This window comes from Dreissena polymorpha, chromosome 4, assembly GCF_020536995.1.
Source record: "Dreissena polymorpha isolate Duluth1 chromosome 4, UMN_Dpol_1.0, whole genome shotgun sequence".
NCBI classification, from domain to species: Eukaryota; Metazoa; Mollusca; class Bivalvia; order Myida; family Dreissenidae; genus Dreissena; species Dreissena polymorpha.
In genome coordinates, this window is record NC_068358.1 from 143123536 (window position 1) to 143148503 (window position 24968).

General features: G+C 37.9%; 1 protein-coding gene across 5 annotated transcripts in view; it reads left to right on the forward strand.

Moving 5' to 3' along the window:
• The window catches only part of LOC127877166 (DNA repair protein RAD50-like), a 116706-nt gene that overhangs the window by 5205 nt on the left and 86533 nt on the right, over window positions 1-24968 (forward strand). For all 5 annotated transcript variants that reach the window (XM_052422826.1, XM_052422823.1, XM_052422822.1 and 2 more), the window contains exons 4-13: window positions 771-872; window positions 3373-3477; window positions 3754-3827; window positions 4044-4149; window positions 4490-4558; window positions 7025-7175; window positions 9357-9434; window positions 20265-20341; window positions 22457-22558; window positions 23176-23245. In XM_052422826.1, coding sequence (XP_052278786.1) covers window positions 771-872; window positions 3373-3477; window positions 3754-3827; window positions 4044-4149; window positions 4490-4558; window positions 7025-7175; window positions 9357-9434; window positions 20265-20341; window positions 22457-22558; window positions 23176-23245 — 934 coding nt within the window. The remainder of the gene's footprint in view (window positions 1-770; window positions 873-3372; window positions 3478-3753; window positions 3828-4043; window positions 4150-4489; window positions 4559-7024; window positions 7176-9356; window positions 9435-20264; window positions 20342-22456; window positions 22559-23175; window positions 23246-24968) is intronic.

The window sequence follows — 24968 nt, forward strand, 5'->3', positions numbered from 1 at the left end:
CTACCAACCAACCCACATTTAAATTAGATTACTGTTATATAGTCATAAGATTGAGTAAAAGTCCACCTTTCTGTCCTATAGACAGTATCATATATAGAAATATATGTTTATAACAGTTAAACACAGTTGTTGTTGTTTTTTATAAAAATTCCCCCATTTACAAAAAATTCCCTCTCCTAAGGGCTGCGGACCCCTTACCCCAAAGTAGTGTGAGGGCGCTGCGGTTTTAACTGGTAAAACACGCCAGTTAAAGCCGGGAGCGGTCAATTGGTGCCAAATAATTATTTTTGGTGACTCTTAATATTCAGACATACAGGTTTTCATCCATAATTAATGTCTTTTTGGATAGTATTATTACTATATTTTACCGTGCTATTCTACAGACTTGGGCCCTGTTTTCGCTTACCTTGTGACACTTTGATCATTGATTTTTTACAACTGGATTAAGGTCATAAAACCTAGCAGATGCATGCCTGAGGGCAATGGACCATAACATTAGCGTAATTAGGTTAATAACCCTATATACTGTTGGAAAATAATGGATTCACCCGACTGTGTGGGGCTAATGCATGTGTGCTAAGCGTCATCCCCTGTGCACAGGAACGAATCTTAGGATTTTTATGGAATTTTTAATTTAAAAGGAAGTCTCATCTTATTAAAAATCCAGTTTAGACAGAAAGTTTTGTGCCTGATAAGCACATTAAACCACCTTTTCCCCAGAGTAAGTCTAAGAGGTCATTTGTTATAAGCATGCTATCCCTACTTCCCAGGTGGCAGGTGAACGTGAGGTGAAGGGTCAGGTGAAGCTGCAGTTTCGCGACATATCCAACAAGCCGCTGATTGTGCAGCGCTCCCTGACTGCCACACAGAAGGTAGGGTAGGATCACTAAATCCAAGCCTTGTTCCGAGAAAAATAGGCTTAATGCATGTGCATAAAGTTTTTATCTCATTGCTCCGATAAAAAGTAATGTAAGATTTCATGATCTCATAAAATGACAGGATAGCTCCTGACCTGACTGCGCGATTGCTCGCCGAAAACTACACAAGACCCATTTTAGCATGATGCGGTTTGTTTGTTACATTTCATGTAAGGGCCTCATCAAAGTTTTAAAAGGTGCGCACTTTGAAAAATGTGATTCAGCAACAGGGCTTCAAATGCAAATTTGGCTCTGATTCAAGCTAAGATTGACAGTTAATTCCATCATCACATCTGTTTACGCTGAAATGAAAGTTTTGAAATGGCTGCATAAAGAGATCCAGATAAGATGCGTATCTGCGTATTTACGCATTGCAAATTAAAAAAACTCAGAAAATTGAAACAGAACGTTACATTGCACAATATAAATCTTGGTACATGTTTTTAATTGACCTAAGTGCGTAACTGGTTTAACCAATAACCCAGATGAATGTTTAGTGTAAGTTGACGTTTGAATCAAAAGCAAGTCAACCAAAATAAGCTTGTAATCAAAATATAGGACAATCATTTTCTAGGTTCGAAAAACGAACAATGTTGCAAACAAACAGCGGCTCTTGCAGGAAATAACTGTATATTACTATATATCAATAGAAATAAATCTTATGATGCTTCTAGAATTGTGAAACTAATTTTAGGCGTTCTCATTGTCACAGTGATTCTTAAATCATAGAAAGAAAAATACCATTGTTTAATCATTAATAAAGAAAGCCCATAAACAAGACTGACCTGTAAAATTTGCACTGATAAAAAGGTTCTACAAACATTCAAAGGAACAGTATTAATAGACATAATAAGTCCCATGACCATCAAACTGCAGAGAAAGAACATACCAGTTGAATAATTTAAAGAAAGTCTGTTCATATCATCATTTAAATTTATTTTGTTTGCATTTATTTATAACAATAATATTTCAAGATTAAACACGCCATGTACTATGTCAGTTTTCTGTGGAAATGGACAATACCCCTTAATATTCTTAAATAACCTTTACAGGGATGGGAACTAACTTTTTATGCCCCCCACCGAAGAAGAGGGAGTATATTGCTTTGCACATGTTGGTCGGTCTGTCGGTCCGTCCACCAGGTGGTTTCCGGATGATAACTCAAGAACGCTTGGGCCTAGGATCATGAAACTTCATAGGTACATTGATCATGACTCGCAGATGACCCCTATTGATTTTGAGGTCACTAGGCCAAAGGTCAAGTTCACGGTGACCCGAAATAGTAAAATGGTTTCCGGATAATAACTGAAGAACGCTTATTCCTAGGAGCATGAAACTTGATAGGTAGATTGATCATGACTAGCAGATGACCCCTAGTGATTTTCAGGTCACTAGGTCAAAGGTCAAGGTCACGGTGACCCGAAATAGTAAAATGGTTTCCGGATGATAACTCAAGAAGGCTTATGGCTAGGATCATGAAACTACATAGGTACATTGATCATGACTGGCAGATGACCCCTATTGATTTTCAGGTCACTAGGTCAAAGGTCAAGGTCACAGTGACAAAAAACATATTCAAACAATGGCTGTCCCTACAACGGAAAGCCCATAGGGGGTGGGGGGCATGCGTGTTTTACAAACAGCCCTTGTAACTATTGGTTGCCAGCAAGGACAACCATCTTTATTATGTTGGTTGCCCAGCTAAAGAGTAATGAGCCCAGATATATGTACATTTGGTGTCATTTGTACCTACTACATTCTTTAAATAAAATAATGGATAATTACATAACATTGCTCACGTAGCACACTTTTAATGCATTATGTATAATTATGAGCCTGAATTGAATCATTTCCTATGCCTTAATAATGAATATTATTTAAATCATTTTTGATCCATAGTCGCCAATTTGTATTCAATTTTCATTGCACTGAATTGTTTCAAGCTTTAAAAAAGTTAGTTGCCCTGGCTCACAGGCAACCACTAATTTCCATCCCTGCTTTATGGCTGAAACAAAGGAGTGAAAAACCCTTTAACAATTATATCAGAGAGTAAAATACCCTTTAGACTAAATCCTTATCTGGAGCTCTGGCTGCATCTTTTGGCATTTATCAAAACAAATGAACTACTGTATGTGTCATTGCATATTAGATCAGATTTGAATCATTTATTTGAGGCGGACTTTCCCAGTATCAAAAAGTGTTTAGTTTTCTCAAATGATTTCATACAAATTCCCAAGCAAGTTGAAGGTTTTCTTTCTACTTGTTTTTATTGCAACATTAAGGCTATTTTCCAGTCCCGCTCGATGCTTTAAACCTTACCAAATGTAATTTTAAAACTATTTTCATTGTCATTACCAAAATGGCGAAAAAAAAACGCAGCAGATAAGTGTTTATGAAAGTATTCTGTTTTTGCCATGAAAACAAGTTTATTAAATCTGTGTGTATTTCTCTGTAGGGAAAGAAGGTAGAAATGAAAACCTTAGATGGAGTCATAACTCGAATGAATGCTGCTGGGGAAAAGCAAAGCATTAGCTCCAAATGTATGGACCTTGATAGAGAGGTAAGAGCAAACAACATTGTTTATAATTTGATGTGCATGGAGTACCATGATGTCTTTCCATTGTTATTTAACACATACAAAGTTATAAACTTGTAAATTTGAGACAAATGACACAAATTTATAGATAAAATGATTATCATTTATAGCTTGATATATGATTATAAAAGAAAGATTATGAACTCATATTTTATCTCTGACAAATGGAAAAAAGGGTAGACACTCTAAAATAATCTATCAAATATTGTATGTAATCTATCTATCTTATTCTGAATGTAGATGATATCATCTCTGGGGGTGTCAAAGCCAGTGTTGGAGAGTGTGATCTTCTGTCATCAGGAGGACGCCAACTGGTCAGTTGCTAAATGCAATTGCCTTAAGTGTTGTCCCAGATTAGCCTGTGCATTTCACACAGGCTTTAATTATGTTCAATTTTTTTAAAGTTTGTGAAAATTGGATTTAAAATTAAAGCGCAAATGTAACAAGAACTTTCATTGGTCAATATCTTAAGTAGATAACTAGTATCAGATTTAGAATACTCCAATCCATGATAATGAACATTAATTCAGGCCTCTGGGTGAGGGAAGGGCAGTGAAGGAGAAGTTTGATGCCATATTTGCGTCTACGCGATATGTAAAAGCCCTGGAGAGCATCAAGAAGACAAAGAAAGAACAGGTACCTTGTTTTGAGGCTTATCCTTTGGCAATTAAGTTTAAAACTTTATAATTGGCTTGATTGCATTTTAAAGTGGAAGGTTTATTGAAATGCTCTCTAGTCCGTTTCCTGGTTAGAACTAGTACTTGTCTTTTTGGGAGATCTCAAGAATGCTCCCACAGTGGGGATACAATCTAAGATCTCCCTGATGCTGGGCAGACACGGCATACACTGCTAAGGCAACCTATGTGGCCATAAGTATCGTGTTTAACAAATCTCAATTTGAATTTTGCTATTATGGTGTACGTTTTTTAGTCTTTGTTTGTTGGAAAGGTGAACAGTGTTTCATGTTATGTTTCAGGATGAAAAACTGAAGCTCTATAGGGTTGAGATTCAGCATTTAAAACAGAACAAGGAGACTGCACAGAAGGTAGGATTATACAGGGTTTGTCATTGCCATTTTGTGTAAAACAAGTTTTGCAAAATGTGAAATATTAAATCAATATAGTGTTTCAAAAAGTGATTTTTTTACCAACAAATTTTGAAACATCAACCTTTTTGCATTTGCGTTTTTATCAAACAAGGCGCTAATTCTTGGTAATGTTTGTTTAATTAGCTCGGCTGTTTTCGGAGAAAACCCGAGCTATTGTCATTGCCAGCTCGCCGTCCACCGTAGGCGTCGCGCTAAAACCTTAACATTGGCCATAACTTTAAAAAAATTGAAGATAGCAACTTGATATTTGGCATGCATGTGTATCTCATGGAGCTGCACATTTTGAGATTTGAAATTTCAAGGTGAACATCATCCTTCAAGGTCTAGGGTCGAAAAAACAAAGTCAAGGGAAGTAATAAGCTTTAAATGGACATCTGACCTGCCCACGTATATATTTTCGTTAAATAAATCAAAGCGGCGCAGTAGGCGGCATTGTGTTTCTGACAACACATTGTGGTAAAAGGTCAACGTCGAGGTCATCCTTCAAGGTCTACGGTAAAAAATACATATTTAAGGGAAGTAATAAGCTTTAAAGGGAGATAATTATTCAATATTGAACATAGCCACTTTACATATTTGGCATGCATGTGTATCTCATGGAGCTGCACATTTTGAGTGGTGAATCTACAGTCACGGTAGTGGCTTTTAATTATTTGCTACTAAAAATAGAGATTTGTTAGAGACAAAGGGAAGTAATTTATATAATTATAAATCTCATATTATATATTTCCTTACCAAGAATTGAAGTTCTTTTCACAGTTACTGTACAGATTTATTATTTTGATTATTTATAACTCTAATGATTGATTTGTCAAAGGTTTTTGTCAAAGTGGCGCACTGGGGGCATTGTGTTTCTGACGAACACATCTCTTGTTGGATCACTAGGTCAAAGGTCAAGGTCACTGTGACCTCTAAAAAAAAAAAAAAAAAAAAAAAAAAAATTCTGACAAGCTTTTGCAGCCGAGCGTAGCACCCGTTATGCAGTGCTCTTGTTTTTGGATTATTTCAATCCTTGGAAGGCTTGTTTAGATATTGTATTTGGAATTCAACAGTTTGCTCATGTCCGTACCTTGGTTGCTGCTTTAAATCTGAATCATCAAATGCTTGATTTAAACATAAATAAACACTTGAGAACGTTTTAATGACTTTTTTACTACTAAAACTCCTGTTTTTGACAGAGGAGGAAAATCCCAAAGATAAATTACATACCGTAGGTTTCCACGTATAGCGCGCTACCGTGTATAGCGAGCAGGCTGTTTTTTAAATGCAAAAATGGAGAAAAAAATATTTAAAGACAATAAAACCACCAAATCAGACCGAAAATGGCCGCCATTTTACTATTGCACTATCCAATAATCCGGGGCATTGGAAAGCTTAATTAAGCATTCAAAATGCGTTATTATGATTAGGAGCATGGGTTGCATAGCACTATACTTTTCTGACAATTTTGTAATTTTCTAGCAAAAGATTAACAGTCCACATGCATTTCGTGAAAAACGTGAGAAAATAAGAATTAGTGTACATCGTGTGATTTTTCCTCGGGGAAAGCATGGACATTTGCCGGTAAATTTGAATGTCGCATGGGAGACAGGGATACAGTTGTTGAGGTACACCACTGTTCAACGTTCAATATTTATACACACAAAATGCAATTGCATATCTTCACGTTCTCAAGTGTCAATTAGTGTCTTAAATGTCAATTAGCGTCTTAACAAGTCGTGGCACATATTACTCAATAACATCTGCCAATAACGAAGTGCAAAATGACCCCCTTTCACACCTACCATTACCCGCAAAAAAGACCTCGTTCGCACCTCCCCTCGCCTGCTCTCCGGAATGTCGACAACAATCCCCATCGGAATTCATCAATAAAGAAGTGTAAAAACACAAACAAAGAAATGTCCGCAAGTTTATTCAAACAAATTTTTTTTTTGACCAAAACTTCTTCTACTGCATTCATATCTACCAGTAGCGACTTCTTGTTGTTTCGACGATGGCCCCTCAGTCTGTACGATTATAGGGTGGTAGTTTTCTGGAAAAAAAACATGGCAGCCATTTTGATTATTTACGATTTCACAACATACTTTTTACCAATTTAGCAGCCAGGATAGCGTTGTATCAATGCATAGCGCGCACAAGCTTTTTAATTTGAATTTTGGAGGTTAAACACTGCGCGCTATACGTGGAAACCTACGGTATTTTATGAAATGTACATTGTTTTGGTCAGTACCTTACATTGAAAAACTGTTTCTGCTACTCATCAAATTGATTTAAATTATACTTTGTGTTCATTTAGATGACTGGTAAACATTTTTTTGTTTAATAACTTACATACAGGAATTGTACCCAAGTATCAAAAAAATCTTTTTTGCAAAATTAGTATCACCATGTGATTTTTGGTAGCTGGAGGCTGACCTTCGGGAAACAGAAGATAAGCTGACACAGTCTAAGGACTCTGTGAAACAGGTGGATGAACAGTTGGCCCCTATCCAGGAAAAACTGAAGAAAATTGACGATCAGTCTGCAGAGATATACAACATACAAAATAATATCAGTAAGTTGATGTTATTTGTTTGATATTTGAGTGATGTTATTGATTTCACTTTCCAAAATAACCAGTATTAGTTAGGTTTATGATTTTTTTAAATACAACAGCTCAAAATTAAAATAAATTGAGGTAAGTTGGTTAAATGATTACACATATATAGGAACACAGTCACTTATCTTTGTGGAACAAGCATAACAACAATTCAGTTTAGGATTTTACATGTTTACCTTTAAGGAAATGTGTGTTCTAAGAGGTTAAATGAAGATGAGACTTTGTCTGGTCTGGAGGTTAATTACTGGTGTGATCAGATGGTGTATTAAAGAGACACTGCAGAATCTGTTTGTTCATTCAATTGTGTGGTTAAAAGAAGACAATTTATTGCTAGTCAACCGAGGATTTCTGATATGGCAAAAAATATTTTATTCATTCATTTTGTGTAACACCTGTCTGCCTTCCTACAGGAGTAAGGTCTTGTTTATCACATTCCAGACAGCTAGTGCTATACATAATTTACTGCTATAAATTGGATATCCAGAAATAAGTTGGTTAGTAATTTTAATGTGCCTATACCGTAAAGCCACAAATATAATACGCCCTCGTGCATAATACGCACCCCCGAGTTTGGTCAAAATTTATCGGTAAAAATTGAAAATCCGAGTAAAATACGCACTAAAAAAATCAGTGTCCGAAATCGGCCATTTCCAAAAAATGTGTCAATATATATATTTTTGTGTTGTGAAAATAGCAAATCAATTTGGTGTTGTCAACTATCTGTTACCCCGGTATATTGATCGGGATGTGTTATAGTGCTGTTGTTATGACAGTTGCATAATAAATATCTCTGTCTATTGTTTATATTACCATTGATTGTAACCGATAACACACGGGCCCCTTGCTGACGTCCGGGTCAAGCAGTCATTATTACAAAAGAAAGAAGCAGAGACGCTGTTTTTTGTTTTCACATTTTATTCAATTTGACAATATTCAGGACGATAATAATTATAATAATAATAAAGTAATAAGAAGACAAAATGGTTACTTACGTTTTTATAGTTGTCTAGATGAATTACTTTTTCTTTTTTTCGAGTTACAAACTCGATATTTTAATATAACTGAAAATACAATTAAACCGCTTGTGTTTTTCATGATCTCTTTAATTAAAATACGCTGCTGTCATTAAGGCTAGTTTGGGTGTAAAAAACAAATTAATCAATTATCACCTTTCAATTTAATTGGGCAAATGGCAGACAGGTGTAATAGACTCTATTAGCATCATAAAACTAATAATTTAATTACCACTCTTTACTTCAGATATGGTAAATATGCGGTAGAAAGATAAATAGTGGTCAGCTAAGAAATATTTATTTACAGGTATTGTCAGTTTTTTATTTTTATTTGCTAATCTCTTTATACGATTTAGCGTCCAGTCGCTATGTTGATTGGCCAGCTACCATGGGCACTTCAATAACAATAAAATCAAGCGATGTCTCATAATCGGGTACAGACCGGGTTTCGTTTACTGTTCGAATTGCAAACACTTTCATTAAAACAAAGAGACAAATATAGAAAACCAGTCCAATATAAATGGCGGATGTTTTCAATGAAATTTTACAAGATTTTCTCATTTTCACAAATAAGATTTTTATTGAGCCAAAGTCTCAATATTTTCACAAAAGACTCAAATGGCGAACGACAGCGCGAGCCCTGGTGCACCCCTTTGATGTAATGGTGTAGTTCAAAATGACTGCCGCGAAGCGAATAACAGCGATTAAGTTGAAAATTTGCACAGGACAAATTTTGTTTTTGCTCTAAACTCGTATATTATATGCACCCCCTACTTGAAGAAAAAATCGGCAGGTAAAAAAGTGCGTATTATATTCGTAGATTTACGGTAATTGAAAATCCATGAATGTTAAAACAGTGGGACTCATATTTTTTGTCTGAAATCCCAGAATTTCTCATCGATACAATAAATTACATCAGCAAAAACAAATTGCCACGCCCTTTTTAACCCTTTCCGCTCAGAAGCAGAGTGAAATTGTGGTTAGAAAGGATGTGATCTTGAAAGAAAGTTTATAAATTTAATTTGATTTTCGGACATACTACCAACATAAGAGACTACCAACATGTTAAAGTGCATATCTGAGTGGTAAATGGTTAAAATACACTGATTCTGAATGGTTGCAGCGAAATGGTCAAGTGAGAAGAAGCAGCTAGACAAGTCTACAGCAGAACTTCAACAACAGATTGAGATTGAGTTTAAAGGTAGATGGTGTTTTTAGCTCTCCTGAGCACAACGTGCTCATGGTGAGCTTTTGTGATCGCTTTTTGTCTGTAGTGCGTCGCCCGTCATGCGGCGTCAACATTTGCCATGTTAACTCTCTAGAGGCCACATTTATTTTCAGATCTTCATGAAATTTGCTCAGAAGATTGGTCTCAATGATATCTTGGATGAGTTCGAAAATGATTACATTTGCTTGAAAAACATGACTGCTAAGGGGCAGGGCTATTTCCTTAAATGCTTATATATGGCTATAGTAAAATCTTGTTAACACTCTAGAGGCCATATTTATTGTCTGATCTTCATGAAACTTGGTCAGAAGATTCATCCCAATAGTATCTTGGACAAGTTCGAAAATTATGCCGGGTGGTTGAAAAACATGGCCACCAGGGGGCGGGGCATTTTTCCTAATATGGCTATAGTAAAACCTTGTTAACACTTTAGAGACCACATTTATTTTCTGATCTTCATGAAACTTGGTCAGAAGATTCATCCCAATAGTATCTTGGACAAGTTCGAAAATTATGCCGGGTGGTTGAAAAACATGGCCACCAGGGGGCGGGGCATTTTTCCTAATATGGCTATAGTAAAACCTTGTTAACACTTTAGAGACCACATTTATTTTCTGATCTTCATGAAACTTGGTCAGAAGATTCATCCCAATAGTATCTTGGACAAGTTTGAAAATTATGCCGGGTGGTTGAAAAACATGGCCCCCAGGGGGCGGGGCATTTTTCCTAATATGGCTATAGTAAAACCTTGTTAACACTTTAGAGACCACATTTATTTTCCAATCTTCATGAAACTTGCTCAGAAGATTTGTCCCAATGATATCTTGGATGAGTTCAAAAATGGTAACCTTTGCTTTAAAAACATGGCTGCCAAGGGGCATATGGCTATATATATCCTTATATGGTTTACATTTAATCAGGTTAACACTACACTAACAGACAAGAGGGCTAAGATGGCCCTAGTTGGCTCACCTGAGAGGAGTCGGTTCATTCAATCTTTACCAAATTTTAGGCCACATTTATTGTCCAATCTTCATGAGACTTGGTCAAAAGATTCATCCCAATAATATCTTGGAAGAGTTCAAAAATGATGCCCTTTGGTTGAAAAACATGGCTGCCAGGGGCGGGCATTTTTCCGTATATGGCTTTAGTAAAACCTTGTTAACACTCTAGAGGCCACATTTAATTTCCGATCTTCGTGAAACTTGGTCAGAAGATTTGTCCCGATAATATCTTGTTATCTCAGGTGAGTGACTTTGGGCCTTTCAGGCCCTCTTGTTTTTAATTGTGTATAAGAGATGCCTTCAGATTAAATGAGTCGCGTTCTGACAAAACTGGGCATAATGCATGTGCGTAAATTGTCGTCCCTGATTAGCCTGTGCACAGGCTAATCAGGGACGACACTTTCCGCCTACATTGGATTTTTGCTATGAAGAGACTTCATTTAAACAAAGAATGTCATAAAAGTGGACAGTGTTGTCCCTGATTAGCCTGTGCAGACTGCACAAGCTTATCTAGGATGACAATTTACGCAAATGCATTAAGCCCTGTTATCTCAGAACGCGTCTCAAATTGTTATGATTTGAGCCTCATTCTGGGAACATGGATTAAAATGGTATCAGAGTAGCCTGTACAGTCTTATGAGGCTAATCTAGGACAGCACTAATGGTATCAGAGTAGTCTGTGTAGTCTTATTAGGCTAATCTAGGACAGCACTAATGGTATCAGAGTAGTCTGTACAGTCTTATTAGGCTAATCTAGGACAGCACTAATGGTATCAGAGTAGTCTGTGTAGTCTTATTAGGCTAATCTAGGACAGCACTAATGGTATCAGAGTAGTCTGTACAGTCTTATGAGGCTAATCTAGGACAGCACTAATGGTATCACAGTAGTCTGTGTAGTCTTATTAGGCTAATCTAGGACAGCACTAATGGTATCAGAGTAGCCTGTACAGTCTTATTAGGCTAATCTAGGACAGCACTAATGGTATCACAGTAGCCTGTGCAGTCTTATTAGGCTAATCTAGGACAGCACTAATGGTATCAGAGTAGCCTGTACAGTCTTATTAGGCTAATCTAGGACAGCACTAATGGTATCAGAGTAGCCTGTGCAGTCTTAATAGGCTAATCTAAGACAGCACTAATGGTATCAGAGTAGCCTGTACAGTCTTATTAGGCTAATCTAGGACAGCACTAATGGTATCACAGTAGCCGGTGCAGTCTTATTAGGCTAATCTAGGACAGCACTAATGGTATCACAGTAGCCTGTACAGTCTTATTAGGCTAATCTAGGACAGCACTAATGGTATCACAGTAGCTTGTGCAGTCTTATTAGGCTAATCTAGGACAGCACTAATGGTATCACAGTAGCCTGTGCAGTCTTATAAGGCTAATCTAGGACAGCACTAATGGTATCACAGTAGCCGGTGCAGTCTTATAAGGCTAATCTAGGACAGCACTAATGGTATCAGAGTAGCCTGTACAGTCTTATTAGGCTAATCTTGGACAGCACTAATGGTATCAGAGTAGCCTGTACAGTCTTTTTAGGCTAATCTAGGACAGCACTAATGGTATCAGCGTAGCCTGTACAGTCTTTTTAGGCTAATCTTGGACAGCACTAATGGTATCAGAGTAGCCTGTACAGTCTTATTAGTCTAATCTAGGACAGCACTAATGGTATCACAGTAGCCGGTGCAGTCTTATTAGTCTAATCTAGGACAGCACTAATGGTATCACAGTAGCCTTTGCAGTCTTATTAGTCTAATCTAGGACAGCACTAATGGTATCACAGTAGCCGGTGCAGTCTTATTAGGCTAATCTAGGACAGCACTAATGGTATCACAGTATCCGGTGCAGTCTTATTAGTCTAATCTAGGACAGCACTAATGGTATCACAGTAGCCTGTACAGTCTTATTAGTCTAATCTAGGACAGCACTAATGGTATCAGAGTAGCCTGTGCAGTCTTATTAGTCTAATCTAGGACAGCACTAATGGTATCACAGTAGCCGGTGCAGTCTTATTAGTCTAATCTAGGACAGCACTAATGGTATCACAGTAGCCGGTGCAGTCTTATTAGTCTAATCTAGGACAGCACTAATGGTATCAGAGTAGCTTGTGCAGTCTTATTAGTCTAATCTAGGACAGCACTAATGGTATCACAGTAGCCTGTGCAGTCTTCTTAGGCTAATCTAGGAAAGCACTAATGGTATCAGAGTAGTCTGTACAGTCTTATTAGGCTAATCTAGGACAGCACTAATGGTATCAGAGTAGTCTGTACAGTCTTAATAGGCTAATCTAGGACAGCACTAATGGTATCAGAGTAGCCTGTGCAGTCTTATTAGGCTAATCTAGGACAGCACTAATGGTATCAGAGTAGTCTGTACAGTCTTATGAGGCTAATCTAGGACAGCACTAATGGTATCAGAGTAGCCTGTACAGTCTTATTAGGCTAATCTAGGACAGCACTAATGGTATCAGAGTAGTCTGTACAGTCTTATTAGGCTAATCTAGGACAGCACTAATGGTATCAGAGTAGCCTGTGCAGTCTTATTAGGCTAATCTAGGACAGCACTAATGGTATCAGAGTAGCCTGTAAAGTCTTATTAGGCTAATCTAGGACAGCACTAATGGTATCAGAGTAGTCTGTACAGTCTTAATAGGCTAATCTAGGACAGCACTAATGGTATCAGAGTAGCCTGTGCAGTCTTATTAGGCTAATCTAGGACAGCACTAATGGTATCACAGTAGCCTGTACAGTCTTATGAGGCTAATCTAGGACAGCACTAATGGTATCAGAGTAGCCGGTGCAGTCTTATGAGGCTAATCTAGGACAGCACTAATGGTATCACAGTAGCCTGTACAGTCTTATTAGGCTAATCTAGGACAGCACTAATGGTATCAGAGTAGTCTGTACAGTCTTATTAGGCTAATCTAGGACAGCACTAATGGTATCAGAGTAGTCTGTACAGTCTTATTAGGCTAATCTAGGACAGCACTAATGGTATCACAGTAGCCGGTGCAGTCTTATTAGGCTAATCTAGGACAGCACTAATGGTATCACAGTAGCTTGTGCAGTCTTATAAGGCTAATCTAGGACAGCACTAATGGTATCACAGTAGCCGGTGCAGTCTTATTAGGCTAATCTAGGACAGCACTAATGGTATCACAGTAGCTTGTGCAGTCTTATAAGGCTAATCTAGGACAGCACTAATGGTATCACAGTAGCCTGTACAGTCTTATTAGGCTAATCTAGGACAGCACTAATGGTATCAGAGTAGCCTGTACAGTCTTATTAGGCTTATCTAGGACAGCACTAATGGTATCAGAGTAGCCTGTACAGTCTTATTAGGCTAATCTAGGACAGCACTAATGGTATCACAGTAGCCTGTACAGTCTTATTAGGCTAATCTAGGACAGCACTAATGGTATCACAGTAGCTTGTGCAGTCTTATTAGGCTAATCTAGGACTGCACTAATGGTATCAGAGTAGCCTGTGCAGTCTTATTAGGCTAATCTAGGACAGCACTAATGGTATCAGAGTAGTCTGTACAGTCTTATGAGGCTAATCTAGGACAGCACTAATGGTATCAGAGTAGCCTGTACAGTCTTATTAGGCTAATCTAGGACAGCACTAATGGTATCAGAGTAGCCTGTACAGTCTTATTAGGCTAATCTAGGACAGCACTAATGGTATCACAGTAGCCGGTGCAGTCTTATTAGGCTAATCTAGGACAGCACTAATGGTATCAGAGTAGCCTGTACAGTCTTATTAGGCTAATCTAGGACAGCACTAATGGTATCAGAGTAGTCTGTACAGTCTTATTAGGCTAATCTAGGACAGCACTAATGGTATCACAGTAGCCTGTGCAGTCTTATTAGGCTAATCTAGGACAGCACTAATGGTATCACAGTAGCCTGTACAGTCTTATGAGGCTAATCTAGGACAGCACTAATGGTATCAGAGTAGCCTGTGCAGTCTTAATAGGCTAATCTAGGACAGCACTAATGGTATCAGAGTAGCCTGTACAGTCTTATTAGGCTAATCTAGGACAGCACTAATGGTATCACAGTAGCCTGTACAGTCTTATTAGGCTAATCTAGGACAGCACTAATGGTATCAGAGTAGTCTGTACAGTCTTATTAGGCTAATCTAGGACAGCACTAATGGTATCACAGTAGCCTGTGCAGTCTTATTAGGCTAATCTAGGACAGCACTAATGGTATCACAGTAGCCTGTACAGTCTTATGAGGCTAATCTAGGACAGCACTAATGGTATCAGAGTAGTCTGTACAGTCTTATTAGGCTAATCTAGGACAGCACTAATGGTATCAGAGTAGTCTGTACAGTCTTATTAGGCTAATCTAGGACAGCACTAATGGTATCACAGTAGCCTGTGCAGTCTTATTAGGCTAATCTAGGACAGCACTAATGGTATCACAGTAGCCTGTACAGTCTTATTAGGCTAATCTAGGACAGCACTAATGGTATCAGAGTAGTCTGTACAGTCTTAATAGGCTAATCTAGGACAGCACTAATGGTATCAGAGTAGCCTGTGCAGTCTTATTAGGCTAATCTAGGACAGCACTAATGGTATCAGAGTAGTCTGTACAGTCTTATGAGGCTAATCTAGGACAGCACTAATGGTATCAGAGTAGCCTGTACAGTCTTATTAGGCTAATCTAGGACAGCACTAATGGTATCAGAGTAGTCTGTACAGTCTTAATAGGCTAATCTAGGACAGCACTAATGGTATCAGAGTAGCCTGTGCAGTCTTATTAGGCTAATCTAGGACAGCACTAATGGTATCAGAGTAGCTTGTGCAGTCTTATTAGGCTAATCTAGGACAGCACTAATGGTATCACAGTAGCCTGTACAGTCTTATGAGGCTAATCTAGGACAGCACTAATGGTATCAGAGTAGCCTGTGCAGTCTTATTAGGCTAATCTAGGACAGCACTAATGGTATCACAGTAGCCTGTACAGTCTTATGAGGCTAATCTAGGACAGCACTAATGGTATCAGAGTAGCCGGTGCAGTCTTATGAGGCTAATCTAGGACAGCACTAATGGTATCACAGTAGCCTGTACAGTCTTATTAGACTAATCTAGGACAGCACTAATGGTATCAGAGTAGCCTGTGCAGTCTTATTAGGCTAATCTAGGACAGCACTAATGGTATCAGAGTAGCCTGTACAGTCTTATTAGGCTAATCTAGGACAGCACTAATGGTATCAGAGTAGCCTGTGCAGTCTTATTAGGCTAATCTAGGACAGCACTAATGGTATCAGAGTAGCCTGTGCAGTCTTATTAGGCTAATCTAGGACAGCACTAATGGTATCAGAGTAGCCTGTGCAGTCTTATTAGGCTAATCTAGGACAGCACTAATGGTATCAGAGTAGTCTGTACAGTCTTATTAGGCTAATCTAGGACAGCACTAATGGTATCACAGTAGCCTGTGCAGTCTTATTAGGCTAATCTAGGACAGCACTAATGGTATCACAGTAGCCTGTGCAGTCTTATTAGGCTAATCTAGGACAGCACTAATGGTATCAGAGTAGCTTGTGCAGTCTTATTAGGCTAATCTAGGACAGCACTAATGGTATCAGACTAGCCTGTGCAGTCTTAATAGGCTAATCTAGGACAGCACTAATGGTATCAGAGTAGCCGGTGCAGTCTTATTAGTCTAATCTAGGACAGCACTAATGGTATCAGAGTAGCCTGTACAGTCTTATTAGGCTAATCTAGGACAGCACTAATGGTATCAGAGTAGTCTGTACAGTCTTATTAGGCTAATCTAGGACAGCACTAATGGTATCAGAGTAGCCTGTGCAGTCTTATTAGGCTAATCTAGGACAGCACTAATGGTATCAGAGTAGCCGGTGCAGTCTTATTAGTCTAATCTAGGACAGCACTAATGGTATCAGAGTAGCCTTTGCAGTCTTATTAGGCTAATCTAGGACAGCACTAATGGCAGGGGTTTTTTTTAGAAAAAGGGGAAGACGCTGGACGCTGGGTAAAAGGGGAAAATTGAGCGCAAAACAGACATATTTGGGAAAAAAATAAAAACTGTTCATTTCAATGTCAATAACTCGCCTACAGACTTCAGGGGTTTTTTTTAGAAAAAGAGGCATGTCTCTGACCTGTTTGTTCTTAAACACATGAACAAGTATGATATTAAAGTCAAAGTCCTAAATAAAGTTGCAGGGGTAGATCTAATAATGGGAATAGTTTTCAACTGGGGCCGGAGAACAATGTCAATATTGTGATTTCAATTTCATGATGAATGGGTTGACGATCAAGATCTGCTACAGTATTGGAAGGGAAAGGTGCGGCATCTGCCGATTGTCTACTTTCACTTTCACAATAATCCGACAGTATTAATCGATGTTGATTACATGTACCTCCCAATCCTGCTGGGTTTCAACGGTTTTTGATGATTCATTCTTAAAAAATGCGTCAACGCAATTAATATTTTCCGAGTCGGAACGTTTTATTTTGTTCGTGTATGAACGCCAATTGTGAGACTTTTTTCTGTTTTAACGTTTATATCTTGGCTTTCACATAATTCGACTGGTTTCCGGTAATAAATTGACGAAACACCCTTCTCGCGCAAGACCGGAATCCAGTAAAATAGTCACATGATTAATACGATAGTTGCCCGGTTTCCATGACGTAATTTAAGAGCTATATATATAGAATCTCTGGGATTTCCAGATTTGAGTGTTCGTCGGGAGAGAGAGAGAGAGAGAGAGCGAGATCGTTGTACATGGTACAAATTGGATAAGTGTCGACTTCCCAAAAGAAAAAAACAACATTTCTTTGAGGGTAAAATATTATATTTTGGTGGAAAATTATATTTTTGGAGGGGAAATGGTAGTTTTAGGGGGAAAATTCTGGTAGGGGAAGACGCCGAATATCGGCGTCACTTTCTTAGTAAAAAAACCCCCTGAATGGTATCAGAGTAGCCTGTACAGTCTTATTAGTCTAATCTAGGACAGCACTAATGGTATCAGAGTAGCTTGTGCAGTCTTATTAGGCTAATCTAGGACAGCACTAATGGTATCAGAGTAGCCTGTACAGTCTTATTAGTCTAATCTAGGACAGCACTAATGGTATCAGAGTAGCCTGTACAGTCTTATTAGGCTAATCTAGGACAGCACTAATGGTATCACAGTAGCCGGTGCAGTCTTATTAGTCTAATCTAGGACAGCACTAATGGTATCACAGTAGCCGGTGCAGTCTTATAAGGCTAATCTAGGACAGCACTAATGGTATCACAGTAGCCGGTGCAGTCTTATTAGGCTAATCTAGGACAGCACTAATGGTATCACAGTAGCCGGTGCAGTCTTATTAGGCTAATCTAGGACAGCACTAATGGTATCAGAGTAGCCTGTACAGTCTTATTAGGCTAATCTAGGACAGCACTAATGGTATCAGAGTAGCCTGTACAGTCTTATTAGGCTAATCTAGGACAGCACTAATGGTATCACAGTAGCCGGTGCAGTCTTATTAGGCTAATCTAGGACAGCAATAATGGTATCACAGTAGCCGGTGCAGTCTTATAAGGCTAATCTAGGACAGCACTAATGGTATCAGAGTAGCCTGTACAGTCTTATTAGGCTAATCTAGGACAGCACTAATGGTATCACAGTAGCCGATGCAGTCTTATTAGGCTAATCTAGGACAGCACTAATGGTATCACAGTAGCCGGTGCAGTCTTATAAGGCTAATCTAGGACAGCACTAATGGTATCACAGTAGCCGATGCAGTCTTATTAGGCTAATCTAGGACAGCACTAATGGTATCACAGTAGCCGGTGCAGTCTTATAAGGCTAATCTAGGACAGCACTAATGGTATCACAGTAGCCGGTGCAGTCTTATTAGGCTAATCTAGGACAGCACTAATGGTATCACAGTAGCCTGTGCAGTCTTATTAGGCTAATCTAGGACAGCACTAATGGTATCACAGTAGCCGGTGCAGTCTTATTAGGCTAATCTAGGACAGCACTAATGGTATCACAGTAGCCGGTGCAGTCTTATTAGGCTAATCTAGGACAGCACTAATGGTATCACAGTAGCCGGTGCAGTCTTATAAGGCTAATCTAGGACAGCACTAATGGTATCAGAGTAGCCGGTGCAGTCTTATAAGGCTAATCTAGGACAGCACTAATGGTATCAGAGTAGTCTGTGCAGTCTTATTAGGCTAATCTAGGACAGCACTAATGGTATCAGAGTAGCTTGTGCAGTCTTATTAGGCTAATCTAGGACAGCACTAATGGTATCAGAGTAGCCTGTACAGTCTTATTAGGCTAATCTAGGACAGCACTAATGGTATCAGAGTAGTCTGTGCAGTCTTATTAGGCTAATCTAGGACAGCACTAATGGTATCAGAGTAGCCTGTACAGTCTTATTAGGCTAATCTAGGACAGCACTAATGGTATCAGAGTAGCCTGTAAAGTCTTATTAGGCTAATCTAGGACAGCACTAATGGTATCAGAGTAGCCTGTACAGTCTTATTAGGCTAATCTAGGACAGCACTAATGGTATCACAGTAGCCGGTGCAGTCTTATAAGGCTAATCTAGGACAGCACTAATGGTATCAGAGTAGCTTGTGCAGTCTTATTAGGCTAATCTAGGACAGCACTAATGGTATCAGAGTAGCCTGTAAAGTCTTATTAGGCTAATCTAGGACAGCACTAATGGTATCAGAGTAGCTTGTGCAGTCTTATTAGGCTAATCTAGGACAGCACTAATGGTATCAGAGTAGCCTGTACAGTCTTATTAGGCTAATCTAGGACAGCACTAATGGTATCACAGTAGCCGGTGCAGTCTTATAAGGCTAATCTAGGACAGCACTAATGGTATCACAGTAGCCTGTGCAGTCTTATTAGGCTAATCTAGGACAGCACTAATGGTATCAGAGTAGCTTGTGCAGTCTTATTAGGCTAATCTAGGACAGCACTAATGGTATCACAGTAGCCGGTGCAGTCTTATTAGGCTAATCTAGGACAGCACTAATGGTATATCAGTAGCCGATGCAGTCTTATTAGGCTAATCTAGGACAGCACTTTTCACCTTAACTAGATTTTCTCAAGTAAAGACTTCCTTTAAATAAAAAAATACCATAAAAGAGCAAAGAGTCTTCCCTGATTACCTGTGCAGACTTCACAGGCTTATCTGGGATGATACTTTACAAACATGTATATATCCCAGTATTCCTAGAATGAGTCTTATTTGATATTTTCAAGGGCTGGGAATGTGGTTCAGTCCTAAGATTCTGGGCAATAAGTCTTCCTTTAAGACCTGTTAATGAACATTCCATTCTTTGATTGATCCCACCTGTCAAGTAAGAGTATGGTACACCAATACTTGGTCTCAGCTATTGCTGATTCAGATGAGAAGTGGACCAAAACATGGAGTGGAATATGAACTGTTGTTTCTATTAAGACATAAGGGAGAAGTTTGAAATGAAATTTTAAAATCAAGAAATATGAATTTTCATCTGATGAATGTGAAATGGTTTTATCATGTTTTTATAGGCATATATCAAATTTGTACATAGCAAACATTCTGTTACTTTATTACTTAATTTTATATAAGCTTGAGTGCATCAAATCGCTTAGGCTTATTGAAACGCTTTAGAGTCACTTTCTTTGGTAAAACCAGGACTTGATGTCTTTTGAGGAGATCTTAAGAAACCTCCTAAAATGGGGTCGAACCCATGACCTCTATGCTAGGCAGACACTATATTTATGACGCCACAGCCCCCACATTTTATTCATCAACTGTCCTGTCTGCTGTCTAGGTTCGGATGAAGAGCTGAAGAAGGTCCTGGCAGATTTCCAAGACAAGTTGGAGGAGAGGCAGAAAACACTTAAAGAGGTTTTAAATTTCATACGAGCTGCATTCTAAAAAACCAGGACTTAATACATGTGGGTAAAGCGTTGTCCCTGATAAGGGATGACACTTTCCATTTTGAAGTTCACCTGAGCACAATGTCACATTTATTGTCCAATCTTCATGAAACTCTGTCAGAAACATTTGTTTAAATGATATCTCAGCTGAGTTCCAAAATGTTATGCAACTTGTTCGGTACTCAACTATATACTTTTCAGTTGTTTTAATACAAAAAATAAACATTTATCAAATGGGTGATCAGCAAAGATGCAAAACATTGCCACATCAAAAAACAGTTAACACAGTCATCCTTTTATTGTCAATATTTTGAAGTTATTTGGTGCACTTGAATTTGATGCAACAGGCTAATTATCACTCGCCATAGGCGGAGGAACATTGTATTAGCGTTGTCCGTCCAACCGTCTATCTTTCCGTCCATCTGTCCGTCCGGCACTTTTGTGTCCAGAGCCATATCTTGGAAGTGCTTTGGCGGATTTCATTAAAACTTGGTATGAGTATATATATGTGGATAAGAGGATGATGCACGCCAAATGACATTGTACACCATCTGTTAATAACGGAGTTATGGCCCTTTGTATCTTGAAAAAATGCTTTTTTGAGTGTCAAATATAACACTTTTGTGTCCAGAATCATATTGGCGGGGGATATCAATTCAACGAATTTGCTTGTTTTATTAGTACTCGTGTTGAGCTTTTGTGATCGCCTTTTGTCCGTCGTGCGTTGTCCGTTGTGCGACGTCAACATTTGCCTTGTTCACTCTCTAGAGACCACATTTATTGTCCAATCTTCATGAAATTTGGTCAAAAGATTGGTTTCAATGATATCTTGGATGGTAATGTTTGCTTGAGAAACATGTCTGCCAAGGGGCGGGGCATTTTTTTCTTATATGGCTATATATGGCTAAAGTAATATCTTGTTAACACTCTAGAGGCCACAGTTATTGTCTGATCTTCATAAAACTTGGTCAGAAGATTTATCCCAATAATATCTTGGACGAGTTCAAAAATGATGCCGGGTGGTTTAAAAACATGGCCACCAGGGGTTGGGGCATTTTTCCTAATATGGCTATAGTAAAACCTTGTTTACACTCTAGAGGCCACATTTATTTTCCGATCTTCATGAAACTTGCTCAGAAGATTTGTCCTACTGATATCTGTGATGAGTTCAAAAATGGTAACCTTTGCTTGAAAAACATGGCTGCCAAGGGGCGGGGCATTTTTCCTTATATGGCTATAGTAAAATCTTGTTAACACTCTAGAGGCCACATTTATTGTCTAATCTTAATGAAACTTGGTCAGAAGATTCATCCCAATAATATCTTGGACGAGTTTAAAAATGATGCTGGTTGATTGAAAAACATGGCCGCCAGGGGGCGGGGCATTTTTCCTTATATGGCTATAGTTAAACCATGTTAACACTGTAGAGGCCATATTTATAGCCCGATCTTCATGAAACTCGGTCAGAAGATTCATCCTAATAATATCTTAGACGAATTAAAAAAATGATGCCGGTTGGTTGAAAAACATGGCCACCACAGGGGAGGGGCTATTTTCCTTATATGGCTATAGTAAAACCTTGTTAACACTCTAGAGGTTACATTTACTTTCCGATCATCATGACACTTGGTCAGAAGATTTGTCCCAATGATATTTTGGATGAGTTCAAAAATGGCTTTGGTTGCTTTAAAAACATGGCCACCAGGGGCGGGGCATTTTTCCTTATATGGCCATAGTAAAACTTTGTTAACACTCTAGAGGCCACATTTATTGTCCAATCTTCATGAAATTTGGTCAGAAGATTGGTCTCGATGATATCTTGGATGAGTTCGAAAATAATTATGTTTGCTTGAAAAAAATGGCTACCAAGGCATGGGGCATTTTTCCTTATATGGCTATAGTAAAATCTTGTTAACTCTCTAGAGGCCACATTTACTGTCCGATCTTCATGAAACTTGGTCAGAAGATTTGTCCCAATGATATCTTGTTATCTCAGGTGAGCGACGTTGGGCCTTTCAGGCCCTCTTGTTTAATTTCTTTGATGTTTTCTTGAATAAGTAGCAAAAATGGTCTTTTCTTCAAGTATGAAAGCCAAAACACGGAGCTGAGTCGTCTTTTGGAGAAAACTGACCGTGAGAAGTCCTCCATACTGGTGGAGGTTGGCCGCTTGGAACAGGAGGCACAGGTAATGGGTTGTCTTATCAAAGATTTTATGTGAGGTTTTAGCTGTGATTGTTGTTTTGGTCTGAAATTTTGACCTTATATGAGATCTCTTCAAAACTGGATCACTTGCTGTAAAAAAACTAGATCACATAGTTAATTTGAAGGAAAAGCTTGTGAACACTTAATGTTACTTAGTGAGAACATGTGTCTGAATGATATCCCAGCTATGCTCGAAAGCAGGTCATGAGAATTAAAACCCTAGTTCACTAGGTCAAACTAAAGTCACATTTCATAAAACTTGCTTGGAACATTTTTGTCTATTAAATTCTCAGAAGAGTGCAATCGGGTTCCAGTACAATTGTAAACATTGCCACCATGAGTTATTCAAAGTTACTTGCCCAAGAACATAACTGACAAAGTGACACATTGGTCTTCTGTATGAACAAAGCTCATTGTGCTGGACACTGTTATGACCAGTGATTCACACATTTCTGAGTTTTCTGTTTTGGATCATAGCTGGCAAATTTGTGTATATATTTTGAAACAAGAAATTGTGTAGATCAGTTTGGTTATTTGGTTGTCGTGAGTTGTTCACACTTATTTCACAAGTGACTTGTCATTAAAATACTGTTGATATAGAGACAACAGGAGAATGTGCAGAAGCGAGATGATATGATAAAGGAGTATGCAGAGGAATACAACTTTCCAGGTATTTATGATTGATACACTTAAAAAAAGAAATTATTGATGTTATTTATTTATGTTTGAATGATTATGTATGCATTTTTAGCTCACCTGATTGCTGAGGTGAGCTTTTGTGATTGGTCTTTGTCCGTCGTCTCTCCGTCCGTCCACATTTGTTTGTAAACACTCTAGAGGGCACATTTCTTGTCCGATCTTCATGAAACTTGGTCAGAAGCTTTGTCTCAATGATACCTAGGCCGAGTTCGAAACTGGGTCATGCCAGGTCAAAAACTAGGTCACTAGGTCAAAAAAAAGAAAAAACTTGTAAACACTGTAGAAGTCACATTTCATGCCCAATCTTCATGTAACTTTGTCAAAATGTTTATCTTAATGATATGTTGGTTGAGTTCAAAAGTGGTTCCGGTCTGTTGAAAAACATGGCCGCCAGTGGGCGGGGCAGTTTTCCTAATTTGGCTATAGAGAAACCTTGTAAACACTCTGGAAGTCACAATGTTTGCCCAATTACAGACCTGTTTACTTCTACGGATTCGTGTTAGTTACTACGGATTCTTTGGCTAAACTACGCACTACGGATTTGTACTGTAAAACTACGGATCCGTTGCTCAAAATGGTCAAACTTCGGTTTTTAATCGTACTTTCGCTTATTTTCGGTCATTTCTACACAATTTAAAATATACCGCTCTGTTTCATTTACATAATTTATGTTTATTTACTTAATCATACGCTAATAATCATATTAAAGATAATTTCTAAACAAATTAATAATAACAGTTCTGTTTTATAAACATGATTTATGCATGCATCAATATTAAGTATACTCTTTAGGATAATAGTTTCAACTAAATAATCATATTCTACATAACTAATTTCTATATGATTTAGTAATTGTTCTCAATGTTAACTATATTAGGTTAATACGACACTCAATCAATCAATTAACACAGACTGTTATCTCTTTAATCTCTAAATTAATCGACAACGATCAATAAAAGCCAGTTGCTACTTCACACAGCGCAATACACGTGAGAATTATTGGAAGTTGATCAGTTTAGTAAATTAATTATTGATGATGTTTTTAAGAGATTTAATGATGTTTATATGAATTTTAAATTTATTTGCCTATGCAGGGATCGACAAGATTACAAGAAATTAGATAATCCGACAGACAGTGGTTATATATTGCCGAATGAAAGAACCATAAACAACGCAAGAAGTTACACTCAAATTCTCATAATCTTAATGATTATAATACACCTATTAATGTACAAATAATTTATAACCTTAATATATAAAGCTTATATATAAAATAATAAATGATGCACTTTATATTGTGTACATTATAAATAGAGTTTACATACTCACCAGTTCCAAATAGTTTATTATATGGGTCATTTTCAAAAAAAGTATGATTTTCAGGTCAGGAAAAATGACTAAAGTTGTGTGTTTGAATTTGTATTTTAATGAATGACTCTTAATTTTAATCAATTCAAAATCATAAAACTGTTAAACATTTTACCCAAATAGTTTGATTCTGGTAATCAAATAGTAAAACATGTAGCTTGCAACAATAAATTGTCACTCCTGTTACCAATTGTTTTTGAAGCAGTCTTTCTGAAATACCCGAGTATTACTCTTGTAACATGTACTAAATTGAATTAAAGGTTCTGAAATACATTTCAGAATATTATTGTTTCAAATTTTTCAAAATTTCTTCAAAATGTTACACT